The sequence below is a fragment of the Seriola aureovittata genome, chromosome 4, assembly GCF_021018895.1.
Source record: "Seriola aureovittata isolate HTS-2021-v1 ecotype China chromosome 4, ASM2101889v1, whole genome shotgun sequence".
NCBI classification, from domain to species: domain Eukaryota; kingdom Metazoa; phylum Chordata; class Actinopteri; order Carangiformes; family Carangidae; genus Seriola; species Seriola aureovittata.
The window spans coordinates 17368092-17394262 of NC_079367.1; the positions used below are offsets into that span (position 1 = coordinate 17368092).

The 26171-nt window shown below is 39.6% G+C and overlaps 1 protein-coding gene across 1 annotated transcript; it reads right to left on the minus strand.

Moving 5' to 3' along the window:
* Window positions 1-1110: 1110 nt before the first annotated feature.
* Window positions 1111-26171, minus strand: ptgir (prostaglandin I2 receptor). Its single transcript, XM_056374979.1, has 3 exons — window positions 25916-26171; window positions 24646-25705; window positions 1111-3820 (listed from the first exon to the last, which is right to left on the minus strand). Exons 2-3 carry the CDS (start codon window positions 25498-25500, stop codon window positions 3533-3535), a joined length of 1143 nt encoding a protein of 380 aa, XP_056230954.1. The 5' UTR covers window positions 25501-25705; window positions 25916-26171; the 3' UTR covers window positions 1111-3532.

Sequence of the window (26171 nt, forward strand, 5' to 3'; positions counted from 1 at the left end):
TTTCCATGGAAAAGCTGTTTTATAAACAAAGTGAAACCCCACTGCAGTGGTTTTGCAATTACTCATCACTTGTATGAGCTACTGACCACATTGTGGACCGCATACTAATTACTCCTGTATGTGAATTTTTATCTTTTTCAAACCTCTTTGTTGATTCAAATCTGGGAAGCAAATGAAGCTTGGCAGTGGTTCACAGCATATTATCTTAATCTTTCTTGCCACTTATGTACTGTCATACTATTCCAGAAAAACAAATGCCTGTATGACTTAGAAATAAATGTGCACTTGTGTGCACTGGTTAACCACATAGTGGTGCTACAGTATTGGTCACTACTCTGCTGCTCTGCTGCACTGACTGTAACTTTTATATTTATTATTATATATTTATAATTGAGTTTCTAAAGATCGCAAACCAATATTAAAACATAACAATAAGACTGTTTACCGGATAAGCTGTCATTCATCTCCTGAATTCAGTATTGTTTATGTTGCATGTCATTTTTATTTGAATAAACCCTCCTCATTTCCAACACAAACCAGAAATTTCAAATATAAATATTTATGTCATTGTTAACATTTACTTACAGTGAATCATGTTACTATTAGAAATTAACATTATCTCGCTTCTAAAGAACCTGTAAGTTTTGTGCTACCAAACCACACATAATTCAACCCACCAGTCTGCTGTCATCAGGCTGCACCATGACTTATGATTGGTTAAGGGTGTTGAGACAAAAATATTTAAATTTAGTAAATTCAACAATATAATCATGTTGTTTTCAACACTTTATTGTTCTGGATTACTCAAGTATTTTAATTAGATTCATTCAATTAAATTGAATCAATCTAATTCAATTTAATTTAAAAGTTTAATTAAATTAATACAATTGAATTAGTTTTATTCAATTGAATACAATTTTCTCAATTAAATTGAGTTAATTTAAAGGAAATTAAATTTATAGTTAAATTCATTTACAACAACCTAATTTACTTGAGAAAATCTAATTAAATTTAATTAAATTCAAGTCAATTTGATTTAATACCTTTTATTAAATTCCGTCAACGCCTTAACTACATATACAGTATTATATGAGTCTGGAAAGACATGAATGTAAACGGTTACTTAACTGGTTTGCGGAGGCATACAACTGCAAGACTTTTGTTAATATTTTATTTCACATGAACAAACTGTACCATACTATTTTTTTTCAAAAATGTACTATTTTATTCAAAGTCAAATTATACCCTCAAAGAACAAAATGTGCAAATGGTAACGTGTCTGACTTTTGATGGCTCGTGTGACAGAGCATTAAAGACTAAACAGGGAAAAATGTGCAACACAGCCAGAAAACCTGAACTCCATCTGATATCCCTGTGTCTCGCCAAACCAACACAATCATACACAACATCATAGCACAGTGAAAGGGCATAAATACACTACATTTGAATTCAACTACAGCATTAAAATCACAACAACAACAACAAAAGGTTAATTATCACAGTGCATTTTGAAGCAGCAGTTCTTTTTTTCAAAAGCAAGAGGCTCTTAAAAGAACATTCACAGACATTTATAATAGGTAGCTTAGAAATCAGTGAGGTGGAATCCAATGTTCATGCAATACATTTATATTATGGGCTGGACAGGAACATAAATTGAGCCTTGAGACTTAAGCGGCTTTAAGTTTCGGATTGACTGATCTGGTTTCTCGACAGAGGATTAGACTTGAACTTCAGAAGTTAAACCTTTAACCTAAGCCTAAATCAAAATAAATGACCAATTTTTACTTTTAATTTACTGCATTTTTGGACCGGCCAGAGTGCTTTCATCATTTCTATGACAGGTTGTTCCTTTTTGAACCGACAACAACTTGAAAAGATGTGATTCTTATCTCTCATAAATTACATGTTCATATCCATGCAACTTTTCATAGTGGTGGCAGTTTGTCCTGCACGTAGGACTGTGGGTGGTAAAATGTTGATGCTTTCTGTCAGGAAACATGTTGATTATTTGCTCTGTTTCAACAAAACACCAACCAGCACTATGTCTCAGACTGAAAGACTTACTGAGAGGCTATTTTCACAGGAACAACATAAAAGCAACACATCTGGAACCCAGACTTGCACTCTGTGGTCAACAAGTAATTATTCTAACTTGAAGATCTGGATTCTTGTTTTTAGATACACTGGCGGTGTCACTTTAGAGACTTTACAGCCTACCACTTTGGTCGAGACTGATCATTGGCCACAGAATGACATTGAATGCACAGACATTCATATTCCAGGGAGGATGAAGCTTATTACTGACTCTTGGTGACCCCTTGACTCTTCGTTAATACCATTCTTGGTTTTGAGTGAAATGCCTCGACAACAATTAAATGGATTGCCATGAAATTTGGTGCAGTGCTCTATAGTGACCTACTGTATGAGCCGCTCACTTTGATAGCCCCTTTACTTTTCATTTAACATCATCACAAAGTTAAAATCTCAATGCATTCATTTCTCTGGTTTATGATACCTCATACCTAAAACTACTGACATTCCCATCAGCTTCGGCTCTACTCTTTTAGTGCTAATTAGCAAATGTTAGCAAATAAACACACAAAAATAAGATGGTGATCATTGTTAGTATTGTACATGCTAAACACAAGCATGTTAGCATGATGACATTGGCATTTAGCTCAAAGTACCGCTGTGCCAAAGTGAAAGTGTTAAAGGACCTCTAGCATTGCTGTAAAGTTAGTTTTAGTGGTTGATCATTCTGCATTAAGGCCCGTTAATGGTTTAATTTATGCTAATTCTTGTTGTACACACATATCACAAATATGAAAATATCAGTGGCTACACGTGACAGAATAATGATAACTCCTCCTCACAAAATACAGTACCAGTCAAAAGTTAAGACACACGGACAACGTGTCCAAACTTTTAACTGGTACTGTATGTGTGTCTCTTTTAGATCACACTCACATTATAACTGGTCACGTGAAATGGATAAACATGTAATCAACCCCAGCGGTGACAGGTATTGAAATAATATCTTCATGTCAACGGCGTCAAGATGCTGTGGACACTTTATCCAAGAGTCACCTGGCTGTGTCTTAAAGAAAAGGCCGACTGATTGAAGGAAAAAAGAAGACAGTATACATTCATGCATATTGTTTACCCATATATCTTTACCAGAGTGCATATATGTATTAATTTTAAAGTATATTATCCATGGCTTGAAGTGGATTGATGTGTTCCTTAGTGCTTAGTTACAGTGCTTTTTGCTTTGTGGCATAACCCTCCCTGCAACTTTAAACATTTCCATCAGTCAGTGGAAGTTCGAGACCAATTGCAATCAAGTTAGTACCTAGAGAAACTTAAATGACCATGTACAGAAGATTTCCATTGTGACGGATACTTCTTTCTCAAAGTCTGATACTTCTTTGTTAAAAGTTTCATTTCACAACTTTGCCCCAATGTATTTCAGACACGAAAGTCTCCCCGGCCTCCAGTCCCTGACCCTCCACAGCCAAGGGTTTCCTCTGGGTCACAGAGGTAAATTGGAGTACATGTTGGTCTGTGAAACTGGCCTGTCTGGCGGGTTACACTGTATGTGACTGTCAAGGGGTAAAGACAGAGCGCAGTGTGCTGTTGTCTTCACAGCTCCTTTGCTGAAGCTGCAACTCAGCAGAGAGCAAAGGTGGCGAAACACAGACTTGCGGCAAATGATGAAGACCCATGGATCCACGATGGGGTTGAGGGCGTAGAAGCGGAAGGCTGTTAGGTTCTCTGTGTCACCACAAAATGGGTGAATGGCGTTGATAAAGCCTGCAATCTGAAGACAGAAAAGGTGGGGTTAGTCTTTTCTTGATAAAAAATATAAAGTCAAGAAAATACTAAATACTGGCTGTAATTTGGAAGCATGCCCCCTCACTTTTAACACTGTATTTCAGGTTGATTTTTTTTATTTTTCTCTCCAGGGATTGTTCTCTGAGTGTCCAGCCACCACAGATCAAATGAGAGAGGAGAGGAGTTGATGAAAACTATTACCATGCTCAAAGAAGTAAGCATACAGTGTCACAGTGAACGCTGCAGCAAGGGATTTGCCCTTTGTTTTGAAACAAATAAAATTCTCTGGTCTGATAAAATAAATTTTTTGGCCTCAATGTCTGGAGGACACCCGGCACTGCTGAAAAACCCGGAGTTTTTCAGTGGCAGGACGGAGCACAGTACAGAGATAACCTTAATGAAAACCTGGTCAAGAGCGCTCAGGACCTCAACAGGACAATGACCCTAAGCACACAGCCAAGTCAACACAGGAGTGGCTTAGGGACAAGTCTGTGAATGTCCTTGAGTGACCCAGCCAGAGCCCTGACCTGAACCCAATCAAACATCTCTGGAGACTTGAAAATGGTGGTCCTCCAACGGTCCCCATTGAACCTGACAGAGCTTGAGCTGAACTGAACTGATGACATATTCATCAGAAAAAATGAACAACCAGAACGAGAAGACATTGCTTTGGCCTAGGGTTGCAAAATTCTGAGAATTTTCAAAAATGGAAACTTTCCATGGGTATTTATGGGAATTTATGGGAAATTATGGGAATAAACGGGAATAAACTGGGAATTTTCAAAATTGAAGGTTGGCTCTTCATAGGGAACTTAAATATAGTTGAGGAAAGTATATTTTAGCATAATCTTGACTAAAACAAGACAGCTGCCATTCAAATACACTTCTTGAATATCTATGCCATTCCTCAATCACATGCACAGAGCACACTGCTTACTGCATGGCTAACGAGACCACACCCCCTACTGGCACTGTGCATGCCTCCATCACATGTACAGAAGATTTCTAGAAGACTGGACCACACTTTTGAGCCTGAAGCACAGACACTATTGAAGGCACACATTTGAGCCTGTGGAATAAACATATATGTATGTATATATATATATATATATATATTCCCAGTTAGTTCCCCTAAATTCCCAATAATTCCCAAAATTCCCAAGCTTAACTTTCCAGAAATTTACCGGAAATTTTCCGCCCCTTTGCAACCCTACTTTGGCCTAAATGGAGGTGAACATTTGTCATTATATTTTACATATAGATTAAACAACAATTGATTTGTCATAAAGTTCATATATTAATCAATAATATTCACAGGTAACTTGTTCACTGAATAAAGTTTCAGTGAATTGGTATCTCACAAGATTAAACATTTAGTCTGCTGGAAGGCGCCAAATCAAACCTGATTCAAACCTCTGTAAGAGCAGAACGTAATGGACCAGTCGGCACTTTGGTCTTCTAACCAGATGCGAACACATGACTGTGTGTTTAGTATCAGTGTCAGTTGCAACTGTGGTTCATCTTTCTAATGTTAGGCTTTACCAAATATCAACATCCGTCTCTTTGTACCAATAAAACAAACTCACTGAGAGTACACATTTAATTTTCAGATGTACAAAGTGTCCTGAATATAGATGCAAACAAGTCTACATGGCAAGACCACAACTTTTTTCTGCATTGACCTTTAAGGTATGACAGACTGCAGACAGCAGCAGCTGGCTGCTTATTCATCCTGGGCAGAGAGAGAAGCAGCAGCTGGCCCAGGAAGCGTCTTTGTCACCTTGCTCCTCTTCTCTATCAACAATGCTCCATTTCCTCCGTTAAATATCCAACAAACAGTGGCCTAATTAATGGCTTGTGCTGATTGAGAGCTGTTATGCATTGGTGTAAATGTTTCCCTGTTGCTAGGGCCTGGACAGAACACTAATAAGCAAGAGACAGAGTGAGAGGGGCCATTGGGAGAAAGTCCAGAGCCAGGCCAAACCAGACTACCAGAGGGACCAGACACGAGGCTGACAATGCCTTAGCTCGCACGGATGTGGTCGCACAGATATTGATCTACAAATACACCCATGAGAAAGACAGAGAGAGGATGATGTAAAGTCTATGCAAACCCAAAACAACAGCAATTATAATTATGAAGCGTCTAAGATGTTGAGCTCAGTGGCATAACAGTTTTCATCAATCCTGGAAAAGTGTTGTCATCTTAGGTGTGTCAGAAGTGGTTACAACCCAAAGTAGAAAAAAACAAGGTCCAGATGTTCCTGACTTTTTAGGAAGTAATCATGTTACTTTTGATGTTGTGTGAATTTCTCTTTAATTGCGCAACCGATCATGAGGGAATGACTGTTGGATTCTCAGTGATTTCACAGACTTAATACATGAAGGGTCAGTTTGATTATGATAATACTTACAAAGACACACACACGGCCACAATACACACATAAGAGGCAGTGTGGTGTTCCTTTTACAGGATGTTTCCTTTTTAAAACAGCCTATTGCGACAGCAATTGCAAAAGGCCAACCAAACATTTCACAATTTGACCTGATGCCACCTCTTTGTCAATTGTTCTTTTTTTCCACTGTACTCATCTGCATAATTTAAACTAGTAATTTACTAAATGAGGTTAGGAGTTAAGGAACATTTTAGCAAGTAAAGATCTTAGTAATGTGCAAATTTGTTGCCAGGAAACATCTGTGGCACAGTCGAATAAAAAATGATCAACTTTGTAAACATGAAGTCCCTATAGCATCACAAGCTGTAACATAACTTCCAGAAATTACAGTTGGATATAGTTCCATTCCAGTGATGCATATATCTCCACACAAGGTATTATTGGCTAAATTTGAGTTTATGAGGAGCTGGTGCAACCTGCTACAGATCTATTAGGGGTGTTTGCCTTGATATCAGTAGAGGCAAGCGGCAGCGGATCCAATAAATGTTTCAGAAGCTTTGAAAATAACCGTGTCCTTTTGGGACCTTCTTTCATGACAAGAATCACAACAGCATTAACTGCCTGGGCTTTAAACAGGCCTTATGGTGGCAACAATTTCTTATTTGAATCAATACTCAAGGTAAAAATGAATGCCAGGCTTACACAATAACAAACACAATGACAAACATCTCTTGTGCTCATTGTGTAGTTATCATACACCTTATCCATCACAAAGCCTTGCCAGAAACATTTCAAACAGACATGCATTCTCATATCCTCTGCTATCGTCCTCACCCTTGCTGTCTCAATCCATATTGCTTATCTCACCCTTGCTTCTGTTCCTGCATGCCACCCTGCCTCTTATGGTCCTCTTAGCAGACCTTAAGCCCCGCAGAGATAGACACAAATCACTAGCTGTCTTCTCCAAGTGCTGCAGGCTGTGGGGCCAAAACTGATGAGATGTCAGGCTCTCCTTAAACAGAAGCATATTAATGTATCAGTCTGTGGTTAAAGAGCAGGCCAGAGACAGTATACAGCAGTTGGGGATCGGGGTGATTATTTAGGAGAACAGAGAATTGTGCCGGTGCGTGAAAGCTTTGAAGGACTGGGAGCATGCTTATCGGCATATAAATCCAGCAAAAGCAAGCATGTCCACACATTCACTGTATAAACAGATGCCTGCAGCACATTCACAGACATATGCACATACAGCACACTGCACGTTGTACATGTGTAAACACATACACATTCATCCATCAACATCTACTGCTCTGCAAACTGTACTGCTTGTATGTACAAAAACTGGGTCAAAGGGAACTGGACTGTTCAGGTGTCTTTGTCACATAAACAAGTGGAAAAATATCTTCAAGAAAAAAAAAGAAGAAGGCTTCGTCTAAGAATTGACAAAGAATAGTCATCATAAAAAAAAAATCATCACAGTTTCCCAAAGCCAAACGTAACATCATGAAATTGTTTGTTTTTACCGACCAACAGTCCCAGACCTAAACCTAAACATACAGAAGCTGGAACTAGGAAATGTTTTGGCATTTTTGACCAGGAGGGTTAACAAATAATCAAAATAGTTGCCAATTTTTTTCTGCAGGCTGACTAATTGATTAAACACCCATTTATTTCAGGTCTGTATAATTTTACTTAGAGCTTCAACATCCTGCTGAATGAGGATCTTCATGTACCTGGACCCAGTCCGACTGGTGTAAATGTGCATATCCTGGCAGAGACACACAAGATGCTATTTGGGGCTGATGATTGCTGCGTCTTTCAGGAAACAAACCACTTAACGGATGTCTACGCTGTATGAACCGTTATTTCCCATCTCAAGGTCCTGGAGGACTGTTCCCAACTCTTTCTTCCTGATCTTGTTTCACTGCAGGATCATTATATGGGGATGAGAGGAGGCAGAGCAGAGATTACTGGCCTTTTAGAGAGTGACTGTTTACACCAGTGAGCAAGGAAAGAGGGAGAAAGAGAGAGAAATGATGCAGCGCTGCACAGGTCTTTAAAGGAGTCGTTCAATGTTTTGGGAAATATTCTTAATCATTAGGCTTTCAAGAGTAAGATGAGAAGATCAATATCAATCTCATGTGTGTCTCCACTTGGAGGCAGTGGAAATGGGCTATAAATACAACACAGACATATAATCAGTTAAGCTTATGGAGGACATAATAGGAAACGGTTGCCTATTTACACATCCAGCAGACTCCAAACTCATGAAGTCAATATCTGGCTATTTAGAGGCTAAATAATCCGCTATGTTTATGGGCTAGTCAGAAATTCTGCCTTTTGGTGATGGCCCGGCAGCGTACCGTGGGTTCTTAGAGCTTTTTTTAGCTGAAAACCGCAGCTTGCATCTGGAAAAAACGCTGATGAGAGCATTGAGAGTGAATCATGACTGACAATGAGCCAAGAAAGGACATGTAAAGGCAGGTGGTAATTCTGTGTGGTAACTTTTAACATTAAACATTGTCATTTGATACATTGCAAATATAAAAGTATTGATTATAGCAGCTTTAAAGCTGACAATAGATCAAATGACAATGTGTTAATGTAAAAGGGACCTATAGCATTATCACCTGAATCTGCAGTTCGCCTCTGCTTTACAGAGGTCTACGCTGACTTTCAGCTCATTGTTTCCGTGTGTGGCAGGCAGGTGTTTTTGTTCAGCAAAAAAAAAAAAAAGGCCTAAAAACCTTCAGTACTCTATCTGCTCAGCACCAAACAGAAAAAACAGAGCAAGCAATGCCCACAAGTGCCCAAACTTTTTTCTCTCTCATACTGTTCAGCAAATAAACACGTTCATTTGTTTGCCTGAGATGCCAACGGTATAACAATGTGGTCTCAGCAGGTAACTGTTACATGCAACAGTGACTCATCTGCAGACTCCCACCCTCAATGTTTATATATACGCTGCCCTACTTTCCTGGTTCTGTAGGCAGCATCGAAAGAAGACCTGCTGACACTAATGACTAATCAGAGCTGGAAAATGTTATGCACTTCCTCCGTTTTCTCAAAAGGGAAAAAAAATCTCATTTATTTTTATTTACAGGTAATTCTCCTAAAAGGATGGTAGAAAGAAAGGAAAGTGCTCTTTTATTGAGTTTAAAGATTCATGGTTGATTGAGTTTTTTTTTTTTTTTTTTTTTTTTTTTTTTTTTTAAAACCTCTTTTCTTTAACATTATTTAACACAGTATCAAGTATCAGGTCTCTATTAAGGAAATTAAAGGTGATTATAGGGTTAGTGTAATACAAATTTACAAAGCACTTCCATTTTCCTGACTTCATCGTCTACCCAATACCACATCTAAGCCATTGCTATGACAACACCGCCCCAGGATGTTGCATGTATTGACTGACAACCAGCTGGAGGAAATAGCTACAAATAGTAAGTTGTCCTAAAACCAAAAAATTTTGTTTTGCTATTTCTGTTTTATGTACCAGTTGAACAACGTGCACCATGTTACTTCATGAGCTTGAGAGCCTCTGGTGTATTTGGACAGAGCTAGGTTACAGCTGTTTCCTCCCCGCTTATACAGGCTTTATGATTTATGGCTTAACACACCCCGACTTCCTGTGCTTAATGTAAAGGCATGAGACTAAAATCAATGTTATCATCTAATTCTTGTCAGGAAAAAGCTAAATAAGCAGATTTACTAGAATTGAATCGCCTATGGCACCACAGTTTACCAAAGGTGTATGAGACCAGCTGGTGCTTCTGTTGTGAGCCTGATGGGTTGCTCTAAATTCTCACCTCTGATTTATCTTCATACCTCAAGTTTAATCAAGTCTTTCCACTGTGGCTCTGCCCTATTTCTTTACTGCCTGAGGGCGCAGTTCAAGAGAAAATTCAACACAAATACAAAAAAGCTATTACACACACAGTACGGCTGTGTAGCAGGTTGTTCCTTTGGGACACTATGACGGTGAGCAGTCCAATAAAGTGCATCCGAGTTGAATGGATTTCTAGCCACAGCTGTAATTTCTCACGAACGACAGCAATCAAATATACATGTTTGTCCCCGGGCAGTCTGACCACAGTGGCCTATGCCCCAGATTTAGTTCCTGAAGGACCTGTGTGATGAGTCACACGGTGCAGATATGTAATGTAAGTATCAGCACAGTGTTTCTACATTGGAGGGGGATTTCAGTTTTACATAATCTGCAGTTAGGAAGTTAGTGAGGAGGTGGTTGGTGTCATCTGAGATTGACAGAAAAAGATACTGAGAGGAAAGATTGGTGGGCGTGGGCAACCAAGAGCACATGTGCATCTGGTGCATGTAATCAGTTTGTTCAATATGTTGATTCCTCCCTTGATTTTGTTTTGTGACTTTTTCAACACAGAAAACAGATCTCAAGCCTCCTGAGCATTTTAAGTCCGTCAGTAAAAAGCTGTTAATTTAGGAAGCACTACAGGCAGCGTATAAATGTAAATGGATTCAGTCTCAGGAGAAAGGAAAACATTGAACATTAATAAGTCTGTGTTTGTCTTCAGACAACTTCCATTAGGGGAATTATCCTGTCTGAAAGTCCATTAGTGAGTTCCCTCTTTAAAACGTGCTTCAGGCTGCGGTGAGTTACCTGCAGCTATTCCAACTTTTACCAGCATTTTCCAAAATGAACTTCAATTGTTGTCAATCGATTCAGTCAATTATGTGGAGGGAGAAGTGACCGCAGTGGTAAGATAACAAAAAATATTATGTGCGCACACATACATTCACACAACTGCTTCCTGCTATAAATCATCCATGTTGTTTTATGCATCTCCCTTTTATTCTGTTGGTAATTATAATTATCGCCTCCTTTTCTCGTGAGGAATGTTACGTTGAAAAGTGTAGGGCAAACTAAAACTGTCCCTGTGGGTTGTCTGATGAGTGAACTGTCTCACATGCGTGGGATGCGGAGCTGTAAGGAGTTGCTGTCTGCTCGACAACCGAAAAAAGAACATGACAGAGACACGCACGCGAGCACACAGACACGCACGCACGCACGCACACACAAAGCAACACTAGCAACACCAAAGAGGAAGTGGAAGCAACTGTGAAAGACTGAAAAACACACTTTCATAAATTGTGTAAAATATGAAGTTGGGTGATGGGTGTCTGTGCGAGATAAGAACAGTTCGACACTGGTCGTACTGCAAAACCTTGCAGCTGTTGCAACCATACACTGTATAGGGGTTGCAACAGAGGCTCAACAACAGGTTCCCTTCAACAGTGATGAAGCTGTAAGAGCCATTTGATTATTATACACATGCTGCTGGTGGGGAATTGTTGATGATACTATGTGTACACTTTGAAATTGGTGGCAGACCATCTTTTGATAGACTGAACCTAGTAATTTGAATGGAAGTATTATCATTGACTTGTACTTGTGTTTCATTCCACCATTAGAGCCAATTCTAGTTTGGTTGTAACACACATTCTGTCACAGAGAGGCCCCAGTACAATAACCACATACCACTTTTCTAATTCCCAGCCACGTGCACAATATATCATCTCATTTGCCAACAACTGAGCATTATAAATGACATCTTTTATTTTCACTGGCAATGAACAACGTCCACTTTTGTTGCTTTAAAGCCTGTGTCCTATTTTTGTAGGTTTATCCATCACTCCAGTTGGTTATGACAACAACTTCATTACCGAGTTCTGGGATGTGATAACATCTGCAATAACACTGTTAGCTGGGGAAGCGGTACAAGGGGTCAGACGACCAGTGGGTTGTAAAGAAATTCCTAGATAAATACTATATTTCTCTAAAACACAAAAAATACTAAAACTGTACCAAAAAAGTACATTAAAGTTTTTCACTGCATAGAAAACTGTGTATAATTACAATTGGTCAAAGCTCTGGAAAACAGACATTTATATCAGCTTTTTATAATGAGGCTGAACTGGTGATTCAACCATATTAGGAGACCTGTCTAAACGTCTGACTGCTTATATTGTTTGCCATCCTAGACTTCATGGATTTCACCCTGTTCTGATTTCTCAGAAATTAACTGTTGTTATTGTAACATGTAGTTATAATGGCCAAAACCTAAAACTATGAGACAAGTTGTTTGCCTTGTATATTCAGGATATTAAAATCCCAGAGCTTGGGGATGTGTGTTTAGGGTACTTTAAACTGTGGGTGTGTGTGTGTGTGTATATATATATATATATATATATATATATATATATATATATTGTTTTTGGTTTTTTTTGTAGTAAAATCATCATATCAGTTACCTCTCGCTGCCATGCACATCAATGTGCACATTTCAGCTTCTATCTGATAGCAACTGCAGTCAGCTTTGTGGCACTGCTCACAGTCTGAAATGATGCCCTTCAAATTCAGATTGTTATTTACACTTCAAGCTCTTGGAAATGTACAAAATTATAACTATATTGAAAACAAGTTTCTGATTAAGTGGTTGCTGCATGTCAGTCATTTAAATTATCAAAACATAATACTGCTGTAATTATTTCTATTTTTTTTTCATTTTCCAGATCATTTTCTCTTGGCAAAGATGGACTGGATACGTACTGTAACAATCAGCAGTACATTAGAACTACAAGTCACTGCCACGCATGGCCAGCTTGTAGTTTTATGACCCTCCCAGGATTCCTCGCACACCGTCTCTCGATGGTTTTGTTTTGTTTTGGGAATTTAAAAAACAAAGTGACTGTGTAGGATTGCATATTTCAACAAACCCATTTCCTCTTTATGGTGTAAATCTGAATTGGAGACAACCACATAGCACTTTCATTATGAAAAGTGAATGCTGATAAGTAAGTGCACATGCACCTGTGCTTGGGTTTTTATTTTTCCATCTTCAGTTATCCTGGGAAAGTCTGCCAGCTCGCAAACTCAGAGATGGACTCCTGGATTATGGCAGGTGCACAGAGGCTTCCTATACACAACAGCTGACACCTAAAATAGACTGTAAATCCATCAAGGAGGAATTTGGGCTTTATAAACAAAAACATCATTTCAGTTTTGAGCGCATTTTATTTGTGTCCTACCAAAATTGAACCCATCCAACATTACATTAAAATACACCCCTACATTAAAAAACATCAGAAATATCCATCTACCAGTAACACATACTGTACATACTACTATACTATATAATTCCAAAGGACATATATGTATAGTAAACTGTTCACTGATTACTAAAAGAAAAGAAATTCTACAAGCTTTTCATGATGAAGGTTTTTTGGACTCATCCCTCAGGCTCTTGTCAAGAAACTGGCGAGCTTAGAGGAACAGTTTGATGGTTTGGGTTCATTTGATTTTCATTCACCCCCCCCCCCAAGTAACCAATTTCATATGAGCTGCACATATCAAAAAATGTATAACTAAGCATTTGCCCAAAGTATTATACAAAGCCAATCATCAACTTCCATACATACGTTTCTGCAGGTATTTTTAACCCTAACCTCTAAACCCGACAGCTAACTTTGGGGTGGGGGTGGGATTATTCCCATCACTTATTTTCTCTTGGTGGCCATAACATATTTTCAGGCTCTGCTGTTGTGTAAACAACAGATAGAGTTCTGTAAAATCCTAAACCGCGGAATCTGCTCTCTGCTGCCTGGTTATAATTATCCTGTTCATTTTGTTTAGTCCCTGTTGTCTGCTAACTCTGGCTGAGATGCTGTTTGAAGGAACAACATCAATTGTTTGCAGCAGTAAAACATATTTTGAAAGTTCGCAAAGAACATTTACTGACGCCGCTTCCCAAAAATTATTTACAGTGTTTTCTGTTGTTATAACATGCAGGAATAATCAGCTATTGAAACAAAGCTGGGTGATTCATGTGTCGTTTAGTCAAGCTTAATCAGCTGGATCAGTATTTGATACGTTTCTTGGCTACTTGTGTAAGAAGGGTCAACACCCAACCAGGCCATTGAACAGTTGGTCATCTAATATGTTTTTTTTTTTAAGATTAATGCTACGATTCATTACCTTTCTGATGCAAGTTAAGGTCACCTTTGTGGAAGAGGAACGGGGATGTTTATGACTCCACTGAAAACCCCAATAACATGCACATTTCCTTTACTCAGTGATTCCGTCACACCAGAAATCATTTTGTGATCATTTTGTGAATAGAAGCGCGTTGGTGGATTAATTACAACCTTCTAATTACATCTTTCTACTTCTAATGAAAGATTTGAGGTTGACCAAAATGTGCATTCATCCCATGTCGTTCTTAAATGTTTCTTGGCCACAGCGAGTATGTTTTTGTCACACTGGATGTCAGCTGTTGCCTCTTTTCACGAGTCCCTCAGCCCAACGACAGATAACACCATTCTGCTTCACTTCATCTTTGTTTGATGTGAGGGTGTTGTCTTTTACCGCTGCATATCAGCCAGGTTTGATTAGGTTCTATATAATTTCCTGAGACTGGTGGTGAGGTATATGAAGCAAGAATCTCATTTTTTCCTTTCTGTATCTATACATTTACTGGAAGGTGTCATCACTAAGTCAACACCAGGGATGGGTTTGGATAGCAGGTTATAATTTTTGATCCGATATCTAGTTGGTGAAAATACCTAGGTTCATTATTTCTTCTCAAACCCTTTACCTCTTTTTACTTTTTCCCTCGTCTGTAGCCAACTTTCACTTTAGAATGACAGACATCACCAACGGGAAATTAGATTATCTGATTTAAATTAATTCCTTAATGGCATTAATGCTCTGCTGCTTGGTTAATGAGCAACTGGTGTCTGTATTCAGCCCAATGTAGTTTGTGAGTGAAAAAGGAGATCACTCTGTAGCTCTTTTCCTACTTGTGTATCCATGCAGCTTGGCACAAATGAAAAGTGAAAATTTAGAGAAAGAAAATGCTGGTCAGATTTTAAAAAAGGCCTTTTTTATTTAACCTCTCTTGCACCTTTTTCACAGACTGATCTTATTTGAGAGGAATCTCCTCAACAACCTAAAAGTGATTCTTTCACAGTGTTTTATTACTTATTTTATTTCCTTTGTGCATACGAGATGAAAATTGAGGTAATAAATTTACTGCAGTGATCTTTACTCTTCACCTTGTGTTGCTACTGCAGCCTTAACATTAATCTGAGCTATTCAGTTCAGACCTGTGTCATGTTGAGAGTGATATGTTACTAGGTCCAACATAGTAACATTGTTGTTGTGAACCATATTCAGATAAAGAGAGCGCCATGTTAAATTGCCATCAGATTAAAGTCAACGTGCATTGTTGAAAAGGGGCCGGACTGTGTTTTAAACAGGGACCAACAGAGTGGCTGCTCTTCAGATACATGTCATTAACATTTCATATATTATGCTGCTCATCTCATTTTAAAGTTGTAACCACAGGTTGTGAACATGAGTTACAGTGACTCTAAAAACTACAAATGTTTAGAGGTGAACAATAAGGTCCAATAAGTGGTTTTCATGTGGATGAAGTCCATCCAACGTTAACTTAAAGTCTGTTTGATCAAAACCCTTTATTTCTCAAAGTGAGTCTGCTGATCATATAGTCGTCGTGTAAATGTCAGCATGGTATACTCGTATATTACGGGTTCAAAAGCACGAATGGAGCTCCAAATTGATCATAAAGAAATCTTACTAGGCCTGTACCTGTTTTTCAAACCTATTTAAACAGGTTCTATGATTAAAAATGTATCATAAATACACACAAAAAACATCAATATCCGTCTCTGCATATCAAGTGACACCATGAGGGGTCCCAACCCTAAGGTTGAGAAACTCTACACTTGGGTGTGGAGCACCTTTCATGCAACTGCTGTGTGAACAATAAAAAGTTGCTGATGGATGGACAAATAATTGTGGACACACATGGCAAGAAGCCAAGGCGGCAAATATGGACAGCACTAAATAATGCAACTGTGCATACAGTAAACGGTTGAGAAAGGTTTGCTGACATATTCTGTATGTCTTGGCAACTACTCAAAGGGAAATCATCCTCCAAACACAACCGGCATTGGAAAAAAAAAAAAGAAGAAGAAGAAAAAAAACACATAGGAGAGCCTTGAAGAAAGTGGAAATATCCACTGAAGCGTCTGCTGCACAGAAATCAATAAAACTGCAGATCAGCAAGAAATGCATTTCCTCATTTCCTTAACCAGAAGAAGAAAGGTAATGAGGCGCAGTCAGTGAAAATGCAAAGAGGAAAAAGAAGAGGAGCTCAACCGAGACGTAGCAAATGATATAGAAGAAAAACAAAAGCTGCTGGTTATATAAGTTGTACATAAATATACACTTCAAATAACATAAATGATGATGAAGAAGACACACAGACTAAAAACTAACAGAACTGCTTAAACGTGAGATCAAGGTCCTTGTTCTGTTTCATGGGGATTTCATTTTTATGTTGTTCGTCTCACTGTTTTCCTTTTTTACTCATATTGAATTGTTGTGTGATGAGAAACTGAATTAAGTTTGTCTGAAAAGAATAATCTAAGATCATTTAAAAGAAGCCTGATCAATCAATCATTTGAAAAGGCGTATTTCAAATAGAAGCATTTGAAGGAAGACTACCTGTATGTCTCTACAACAACACCTACTGCTTAACAACATGCAGGTCCTGACAGCAGCCCGCTGTAACTTAACAATATGGAGGCAGATATATAATGGATATATATCCATTGGAGAAGACAGGTTTATTCTGGGCTGCTGTGTCTCCAGAGGAAACAAGCAAGATCCACAACTAACACCATTTGCCAGGATCAATAAGATTTTATTATTGAGTCAATGTAATAAACCGTTAGATGTGAGCTATAAACCCACTGGTAACCTCCATTAGATTCCAGTAGGTTCCATAGTAACTTCAATAATCTGTTGCTCCAAGCTGACATGGATGTTTGTCAGGAAAGAAACCTCATCAAATATATGACTAACTAGAGTAATTAATGATGTGTACAATTTTGAAAGGCACACACAGATTCAGCTACAGTTGTGCAGATTCTACTTTTGTCTGGAGAGATTTATCCAGATATGTTTACATCTTTCTTTTTCCATGTCATGAAACCATCTGACATTCAGTACACAGCTAAATCTTGGTGTTAATTTACTCTAGCTGTAAATCTTTCAAGTAACATTTAAAACTGCCATTATGCAGTGATAACTAGAAAAACGGGTATTTGCTAATATACACACACACAAACAATAAAATAAATCTCTTTTAAATTATCGGCCCAGTCGTGAAGCGGACTCCTGAAAACTCACTCCCGGGAAATGCCAGCAACAGATTGAGGAATGTTTCCTGCTGCAAAATAAACATCTGTAGCCAACATTGCTGGGCTTTTGTTCAAAGATGTAAGTGAAAGTATGAATGCACATCAAAGAAATATTTGGGCTTATTGCAGGAGGTGGGGCTATTTTCACTTCTTTTAAATCATGAATTATACTACATGCAATACTTCCAAAACGGACAAAGGAAATTATTCATAAACACACAATGGATCTATCGTGGACATATACGAAGGACTGTTAGATTCCAACGAACATATATAATCGTATCTACATGTATTTCATTATCTATTATTATCAGGTATTACCACACAGCCAAGGGCCTGTTATTTAAAGAGTTAATGGGAGTTCAGCAGTTCAAATCTATATACCGGAGTAAAACCACAACAGCTTCAGAGAAAATATGTGGCAAGCCATCTGACCACAAAAGGACAGATCATTCAAGGGACAGGGTATAACTGCATTACACATGAACACACAAACAAGATGTTGCTCAGCATAGCAATGTCAGTGTTCATTTTAACCTTGTACTGATCCAATGCAATCCACAATGATTTTGCCACAGGTTTACCAGTAAAACTGTGATGCATTATGAATAATCTAAGAAGGTCTCCTTTCACTGTTTTCACTTGTAAGAAACTGAGAAACTTGCTGGAAATATGATCACAATCTGTCCTTCAGTTTGAGTTAGAGTTGATTGATGGCCAGTGTTTTTGCACATCATGATGTAGACACAGTGAAGCTGACCTTTGATTTGGATATAAAGTGTCATTACTTGTCAGAAATTTGCTTTTGAGGTGCATCATAATTGGCGCATGAATTCTTGAATTGAATTAAGACCTTGACCTTTGACCACCAAATTCTAATCAATTCATCCAATTCTAATCAGTCCAAGTGACTGTGAGAGACTGATTTTGAAAGCAAAACAGTTGATTGTGGTGATGAACCCACAGAGAATTATCCCCCGTCTATGCAGTTGGCCTCAGTCCAAAGGAGCATTTTAGCATCTTTCAGCTCATCGTTTCCGTTTTTTGACCCACAACTTTACTGTTTTGGTTTCCTCTTGCCACTCTCATGGCCTCATTTTTGACTAGACTTGAGACTTCAGCTGTTTTCTGTAGAAGAAGCTCAAAAAACTTGCTGTGGTTTACCACTCCAACATCAAACGGCAGACAGGCGCGTATAGCAACAATCAGGTGAACATACTGGAGCATTTAGCTGCTAAGGAGCCAGATATTTCCATCGAGTGGAGACCAAAAAGAGTGTTAAGATTTGCACAAAATCATTTTGTGCCCAGAAACATGACTTCAAATGAATGCTAATGTTGCTCCATATCAGACAGATGTCTAAATAAGCAGCTGTTTGTCTGTAAAGTTTGCTTTATCAATTTAAAAAGATGATATGTTAGTATTTATAGCTCTTTACAGCTTGTGTGCTCCAGGTTTAAGTCAAAATCTCCACTAATGGCATTAAAGTTAGTTTGACATGACACAGCAGAGGGTGTGGTCGAATCTATTTAAGCTACGATAAGGATGCAAACTACAGTTGCTCCGTTACTGGGTCATTGACTCATGCATATTTTTTCATTTGGATACCTAAGAACACATCATGGAACGATGATCTACGCTGTTGTTTTTCCTGTTTCTGATCTGCTCTCCACATCCGTCTTTACCCTCTTTTCATCATTCTGTGCCTCAGCCATTAAAAATCTCTTCAGCAGCTGCTCTCCCCTTGTTGTGCACCGACTGAAGCCTGGGGCCATGTTCTCCCACACACTACAAGGACACTTTAAAAAGGGGTCCAATATCTGAAGCTCATTACTTTCAGGATCTTCTGTCAATTGTTGTCCACTTTCCCCGCTATAAACCCAGTAAAATGTGAGGAAGCACAACAATCCAGGATGAAACTGCAGGATATGAAGAGCAAGCTTAGCAAGCCTGCAGCCTTGTGACTACTGTAATGAAAGTAAATGTGTGCACGTAAACGAGTGTGCGCTGTGTATGTATTGAATGCAGGTTAAGCCTCGATCCACTAAGAAAGGGAATCCTCATTGTTCAGTCCACAAAGCCAGCTGCTGATTGCAGAGCATCATCTTTCCTTATAGAAACCTGAACAAAGCTCCCAATGACATTTATCTCCCAGCAGCACCTGCAGCACCTGTAGCACAATAACAGTTTGAGAGACAAAGCTACCGCCTATCTTGACTGTCACAGCATGTGGGTCTTTGCATCAATAACTGTACCACTCCCATGACGTGTGGAATCATCTGACACCTCATTCACACGCGAAGGTCATGTGTACCAGTCTGCCATCAAAAAGGGATTCAACTATTATTTCCACATGTTGCAAAAGTTGACTCATCCGAGACCACGTCTGGGAAGCATTACACTTATCTTAGATACGTCTGGATTTTGGGAGTTCCCCTCTTTTTCCACACAGTGTGGATCCAGTTGGATTTGGGGAGTGTCCATGAATAGATATCATTCTGTCATTATGCCCATTTTCAATGGCATTTGAGCCTGGGCTTGACTGGGCCTGTCGAGGGATCCGAGAGCTCCCGGCTGTTGTTTTATGCTTTAGGCTAAAGTCCTGCGGAGTCTTATTTGTCTTAATGTTTAAGAGGTTTTAAAGCATGATCTCATCTAGAATTTGTCTTCATACGGTACAACTGGTTTCTCGATCTTTATTAAGTCTCCAGTTCATTAACGGGTGAAGGTTTTGTATCTTCAAACGGAAGAATATTTTTCTTCCAGCTCATTCACATAACTTTTCTTGAACGTTGTTCCATCTGCTTTTGTTCCAGTGTGGTTTCCCAGTTCCCATTCTGTCAGACAGCTCAGATTTATGAAGTGCTGCCGTGACTCTCAGAGGCACAATGCCCTGTGACTGCAGATGTGTCAGAGCTACGTGCTGTTGTTTATCTTCTTCCTGATAATCAGGCTTCTTGCCCAGTTGGCTCAGGAGTATTGGAAGTGGTTTGGTGTTTTCATTTTTTCTTTTTCCAAATAACAGACTGTACTCTGTGCTTGACTAAAGAGGACGATGTCCAGACTTGATCACAAAGTCTTTAATGTACTTAACCTAGTGGTTACTACGATCCATCAGAGTCTAGTAGTTATAAATTAAATTAAAAAAAAAAAAAAAAAAAAAAGTAGATTTTTTTTAATTAAAAAAAACAAAAACTACAAAATCATGGAACATCTAAAATATATATATGTACACCAATTCAATCAAGTTTAAAACCTGACTGTGACACCTCTTTAACACTGCCTTTCTGAGTTTTTGACCACTAGTTGTGCTATGAAGCAATGTTTTTAAGAGCAGGTCTCCATTTTACTACTATGTTGTGCATGCAAATAAGCATGCCCACAGACACACGGGCTCCTCACATGGTGGGAAACACTGAATGACAACACAACTTTTTCATTCAAAAATAATTTGTTTCTGTTACTCTGTTTTCTGAACCCTACATGTAAAATCACATTACAGCTACTATTCTGATGCCTGCAATTCTTTCAACAATGCAGCAAAGTTTATGGATCTCTGTTGTACTTCCTGTCATGTAACCTCACTCACACAAGCCAATCACAATCTGCTGACTAAGACGCACACACATCAGCTATACTAATGGAAACCTTTTTTCATTAAGTGGAAACATCTGTGCTGCAGATTAAAGTTGCTACAGTCACTTTAAAATAAACCTGCCCTGAGGTTATTGAGATCTTCTCGACACTTTTTCTTTCCCTAGTCCCAACTATGGATTAATATGATAATGAAAATGTAGAATTTAAACCACTAACAGTTTTGTGAATAGCTTGTGATACAAGTGCAGCACTTTATTGATCCAGGTATTGACCACCAACATATGGCTCCCAGGCAACTTCTGTGGTTCCCATGGGAACAGCAGGGAGGAGGGATAATGGTGATCATCACAAGGAAGCTATCAGTCTGTAGATGTCCCCCTCAGGAGAAAGCTTTGACCATTTATAAAGTGAGGTTGACAGAACAAAGAGGAGCGAAGAAAGGCCTAATGGAGAAGTTGTTGATTTCTCTTTCAGAGGGAAACCTTTTGTCAAGGTTTTGACTTACTGACCCTAAACACTCATTGGCAAATGTGATCAACTGAAAGGGCAGTACGTCCTTTTAGGGCTTTTAGGAAGTGACATCTTGAAGTTATTTTTGACAGAATTGTCATGTTAATCAACTTACTGTTTCAGTGCTATCAATTCAAACTGTTATAGTCACAATTAATGCATCTTAATTTTATTGCAAATTTTGTGGTGTAATTTTACATAATGTAGCTCTAACTCTGATTATACTGGGAGAGGAGAAGCTTTAAATCCCATACTTCAGCTGGAGATGTGTTTTTGTAGCTGTACTTTAAAGTGTTTAACAGGCAGTAAGCGTATCTTCAATATGGCACTAAATTTCAAGCGATGTGTCAATAGTCCGTCCTAGAACAAACCAAGTAGGATCTCATGTTTCATGCTAGATCAAACAAATCAAACGTCATTTCACAGAACAGCTACAGTGATATTCATCACAACGAGTTCTATTGCTTAATGGCACCTTATCTTTTTCAGCTGTCGACTGTAATTGCATAGTTTTGTACTGTCGGTTTAAATCAGTGGGAGGTGACATATTTCATCCAAGGCCAGGACTGTGGTGTGACAAGCCTGAGAAGCTGCTGTGCGATTCAGGTAACAATGAACAGGACAAACATTCACAGCCAATGGATTTCTCTTAGAAATTACGTCAGCCCACCACCTTGAAAAAGAAAAAAACAAAACGATTCCGGATCGTTTACAACTTCTCCAATCACACCACCACCACATGTGAACTTCCACCTCCTTGCTTGACTGGAGAAAGAGTCACACCTCAGTAATACTCAGAGGAAACACTGCTCATCGTAGCAAATACATGATCTTGCAACTTGATCTCTAAATACAAAGGCCACAACATTATTAATGCCCGTGAGGCAAAAAACAGGGAGAACAATGAATGTTTTCTGATTCTACTACTTTTTAATCTTCTCTGCCAAAGCATCAATTTCCCAGCACCTACTTTGCATCTCACCCACATCTACCAGCATGCAGCCAGACAGGGTTCAGTCTTCAGGGCCTGAAAGCATAATTCTCCAGGGTATATTCAATTACATGAAAGTGCTTTGAGTACACGGAGACTGACCGGAAACATGTGCTGGAGGGTTTGTGTTGGCACATCGTTGAGTGTATGCAAGAATGATGACTGCAGCTTGTATACTGGTGTATGCAAAGGAGAGAGCTTGCAAAAGTCTGAACTGCGTCACCACTGAGAGCAGCATCAACTACATATCGATTGCGTCACATTATTTCTAACGTAAAACACAATCTGCCCCCCCCCCACCCCCCACATCTGTTGTGCTTCAGGCAAACTAAGCGATCTTAATCACGAAGCAACATCTGTCTGGAAACATGGTAAGTCTACTGACATGCACTCAGATACTTCACCACCTCTGTCTCAGTTCTTTCGGTTACAACAACCACAAGCATGTACATGCATCAATGCATCTGAGAAATCAAGTGCACACACACACACACACCACACACACACACACACACACACACACACACACACACACACACACACACACACACACACACACACACACACACACACACACATAAATCTTTTGAGATGATGCATGAATCATTAGTCACTTAACAGGGTCTTGAATTATTCAGAATGAGATGCTACAGATCAGGCTTGCAACTCTAGATTATTCAGCAGAGACAAGTAATTTATGAATATTGATACATTTGAGTTGTATAGTAATGAAATCAATTTATAGGCCAAATACTGGTTTTAGATGAGCAAAGTGGAAGTTAAAAAAAAACCCAAAAAACAGAGTGCCATTTCTAAATTATTTTACTACAGAGGTAACAGCTTTTCAATTCTATTTTTAAACTAAACCGTATTGAAAAAGGACTGTGCTGTATACAAGTGATGAAGTTGGGGTTTCAGTTTCCTGAAGTGTTACTCAGAGCGTTGACAGGTACAAATCGTCATCCCTGTACATTCCCCCCGGGGCCACATACCATTGCACCGCAGATTCGTCAAACCTTCAGGACAAGCGTTACCACAAACAATCCAGATGCAGACAGTGAGTAGATGGTGAAGAGTGAAAACATGCACAAACACTTTTTACTGTTTCCTGTAAATTGCTCGATCATCAGACCAACGCTGTTTAATACGTCAACTTTAACATATAAAGGCAGACATGCCTTTGTAATTTACATCACATTAATCACATCCTCCAACTGGTTATTTCCCAAACCTCAGGACCTCTGGCTAATGTTTAGGGGCACAGATGGAGGCTGGTTTAAACGTGGAGACTTGCCAGCGGAGCTTTGCCCTCTGGGAGAGGCAGGGCCAGACCAGTCCTCCAGGGTTGTCAGGTTTTCTCAAACAGACAGGCCAGAACGAACAGATATGGAACTAAGCAGACACACGCACAGCACAAACACACAGTGACAGCATGCCTTGTGTGGCAAAGGCTGCACTTTCAGGCACACCTTTTATTAGCGCAGGCGAAGCCACAGTCAGAGAGACTCCAACAGGGCACACAAACACATACCGCAGCAACAAAAAGATTAACGGTCGCTATGCCAGCTGAGCTTTCTATGTACATAATGACTAAAGAATGAGGGGAAGGAATTAAAGTTGCTGGTGCAGACACAGACACACAGGAGGTGGGGGAACTCTGTTATCCCAAAGAAACCCACTAAATGCTGGAAACTCTTCCCTCTGCTGAACAGTGAGCAGATATACATCCAGTCAGTCGGAGACCCATGCTAAAGATAACAATTTATAAAGCTTTCCTGCACCACAAAAAAATCCCATTTTCCGTTTCTTTCAGTACAAACTTTTCTTTCTTTCTTTTTTTTTTTTAAAGCTTTAACCTCTTTCACTGGGAGGTCTGGTTCAAATGACACATCAGGGCGTCACGTCTCTGATTCAGTAGTAAAAGCTGTAAAAAACAATGACTGGATGGGCCTCAAAATATGTTGTAGAGGTGAAAGAGAGTGAGAGGGAGCAAACATATTCAAAAGGGAATTGTGTGACACACAAACACATACATTGAGGGAAGGTCAAACTTACAGTGAGTGGAAGGGAGCAGACCACAAAGATGACAGTGATGAGCGCCAGCAGCACCAGGTGGTCCATCTCTTCTTCTCCCTGTCCAAACCATGCCAGGCTCAGCCGCCTCCTTCTCCCTGTCGACCCGACTGAGCCGCGCCGCATCACCTGGCTGCGGTGCATCTGGCACAGGCTGACAATCACTGAACCATTGCACACAAACACTGCAAAGATCAGCAGTGCCATGAGGGAGGAGTAGGACAGAGAGAAGGCCAGCACCAAGTTGACCTGGTCATCCCCTGTCGCATCCATGTCGATGAAGCACCATGTCCCGGGACAGTACTGTCTGAATTTGCCATAGCCACTGTATGGCAGGAGACAAAAGGCTAAAGAAAAGAAGTAAATAAAGAAAAGAGCTAATTTGGCAAAGCTGCGGCGGATGTGGACAGAGTAAAAGTAAGGGTGGCTTATGGCCAGGCAGCGCTCCACAGCCATGGCGCAAAGGATGAGCGTGGGCGCCAGGCCGAAGAAACTCATTGCAAAGCCAAAGAGGTTGCAAAGATTTTTGCCACCCAGACTTATCAACGACATGTTGCGGGCGTAGCAGATGAACACAGGTGGGCTGAGGAGGCAAGTGCCCAGCAGGTCGGTGAGGGCCAGGCCAGTCACCAGGATGCAGAAGACAGAAGACCGAGAGCGATGCTCCTTCTGGTGCACTCCGAGGATGAAGAGAGCCAGGAGGTTTCCCACCACACCAGCCAAAAACATGATGATGCTAGTCGCTGGCTTGCCATCCTCATTCACAGCCAGAGCATCATTGCAGGTGGTATTGTGACATGATTCGTTTGAAACCATGCTTTTGTTCATGTCTAACATAATGAAAAAGAAATGTGCCGGCTCAGTGTGGAATTAATATGGAACTCCTAGACAACAAAAGGGAATCCTGACCTCTTGATGCCATCATTTGGTAACACAGAAGGCAGGGATGTATGCTGGGACCCATAATGATGCCTTGACTTAAAACATAATTCTGTCTGGCTGCCTGTCTTCTTTGCACTCTCCTGAGTGTCTTGAAATCTTTCTGTGGAACAAATAACACAAGGATTAAAAAAAAAAAAAAAAAAGCTACTTAGTGCTCAGGTAGTTGACCTTTCCGAAATACAGAATCACGAAACTCAATCCACCACGTGGCATCATGTTAAACTCTTTCTTTTTGACAAATTAATACCTTTCTACCTCTGCTCATGTTGTGTTCTTATACGTTGTGAAACTTTTAGAAGTAATTACTCACCTTTTGCCGGAAAGAAGCAATACAACGAGCGACCAAACAAAGTTACAACTCCTACTCCTCCTTCTTCTTCTTCTTCTTCAACAACTACTACTTCTTCTTTATTCTTCTTCTTCGTCTTCTTTTTCTTCTTCTTATCCCACGGATTCGGGTAACATGGTTTAAACGTGCCGCTGCCAGTAACGTGCCGGCATCGTGAAAGACAGACACACAGTGAACTCAGTGACAGACACAGTGAGACTGTTTAAACTCTGCCTCT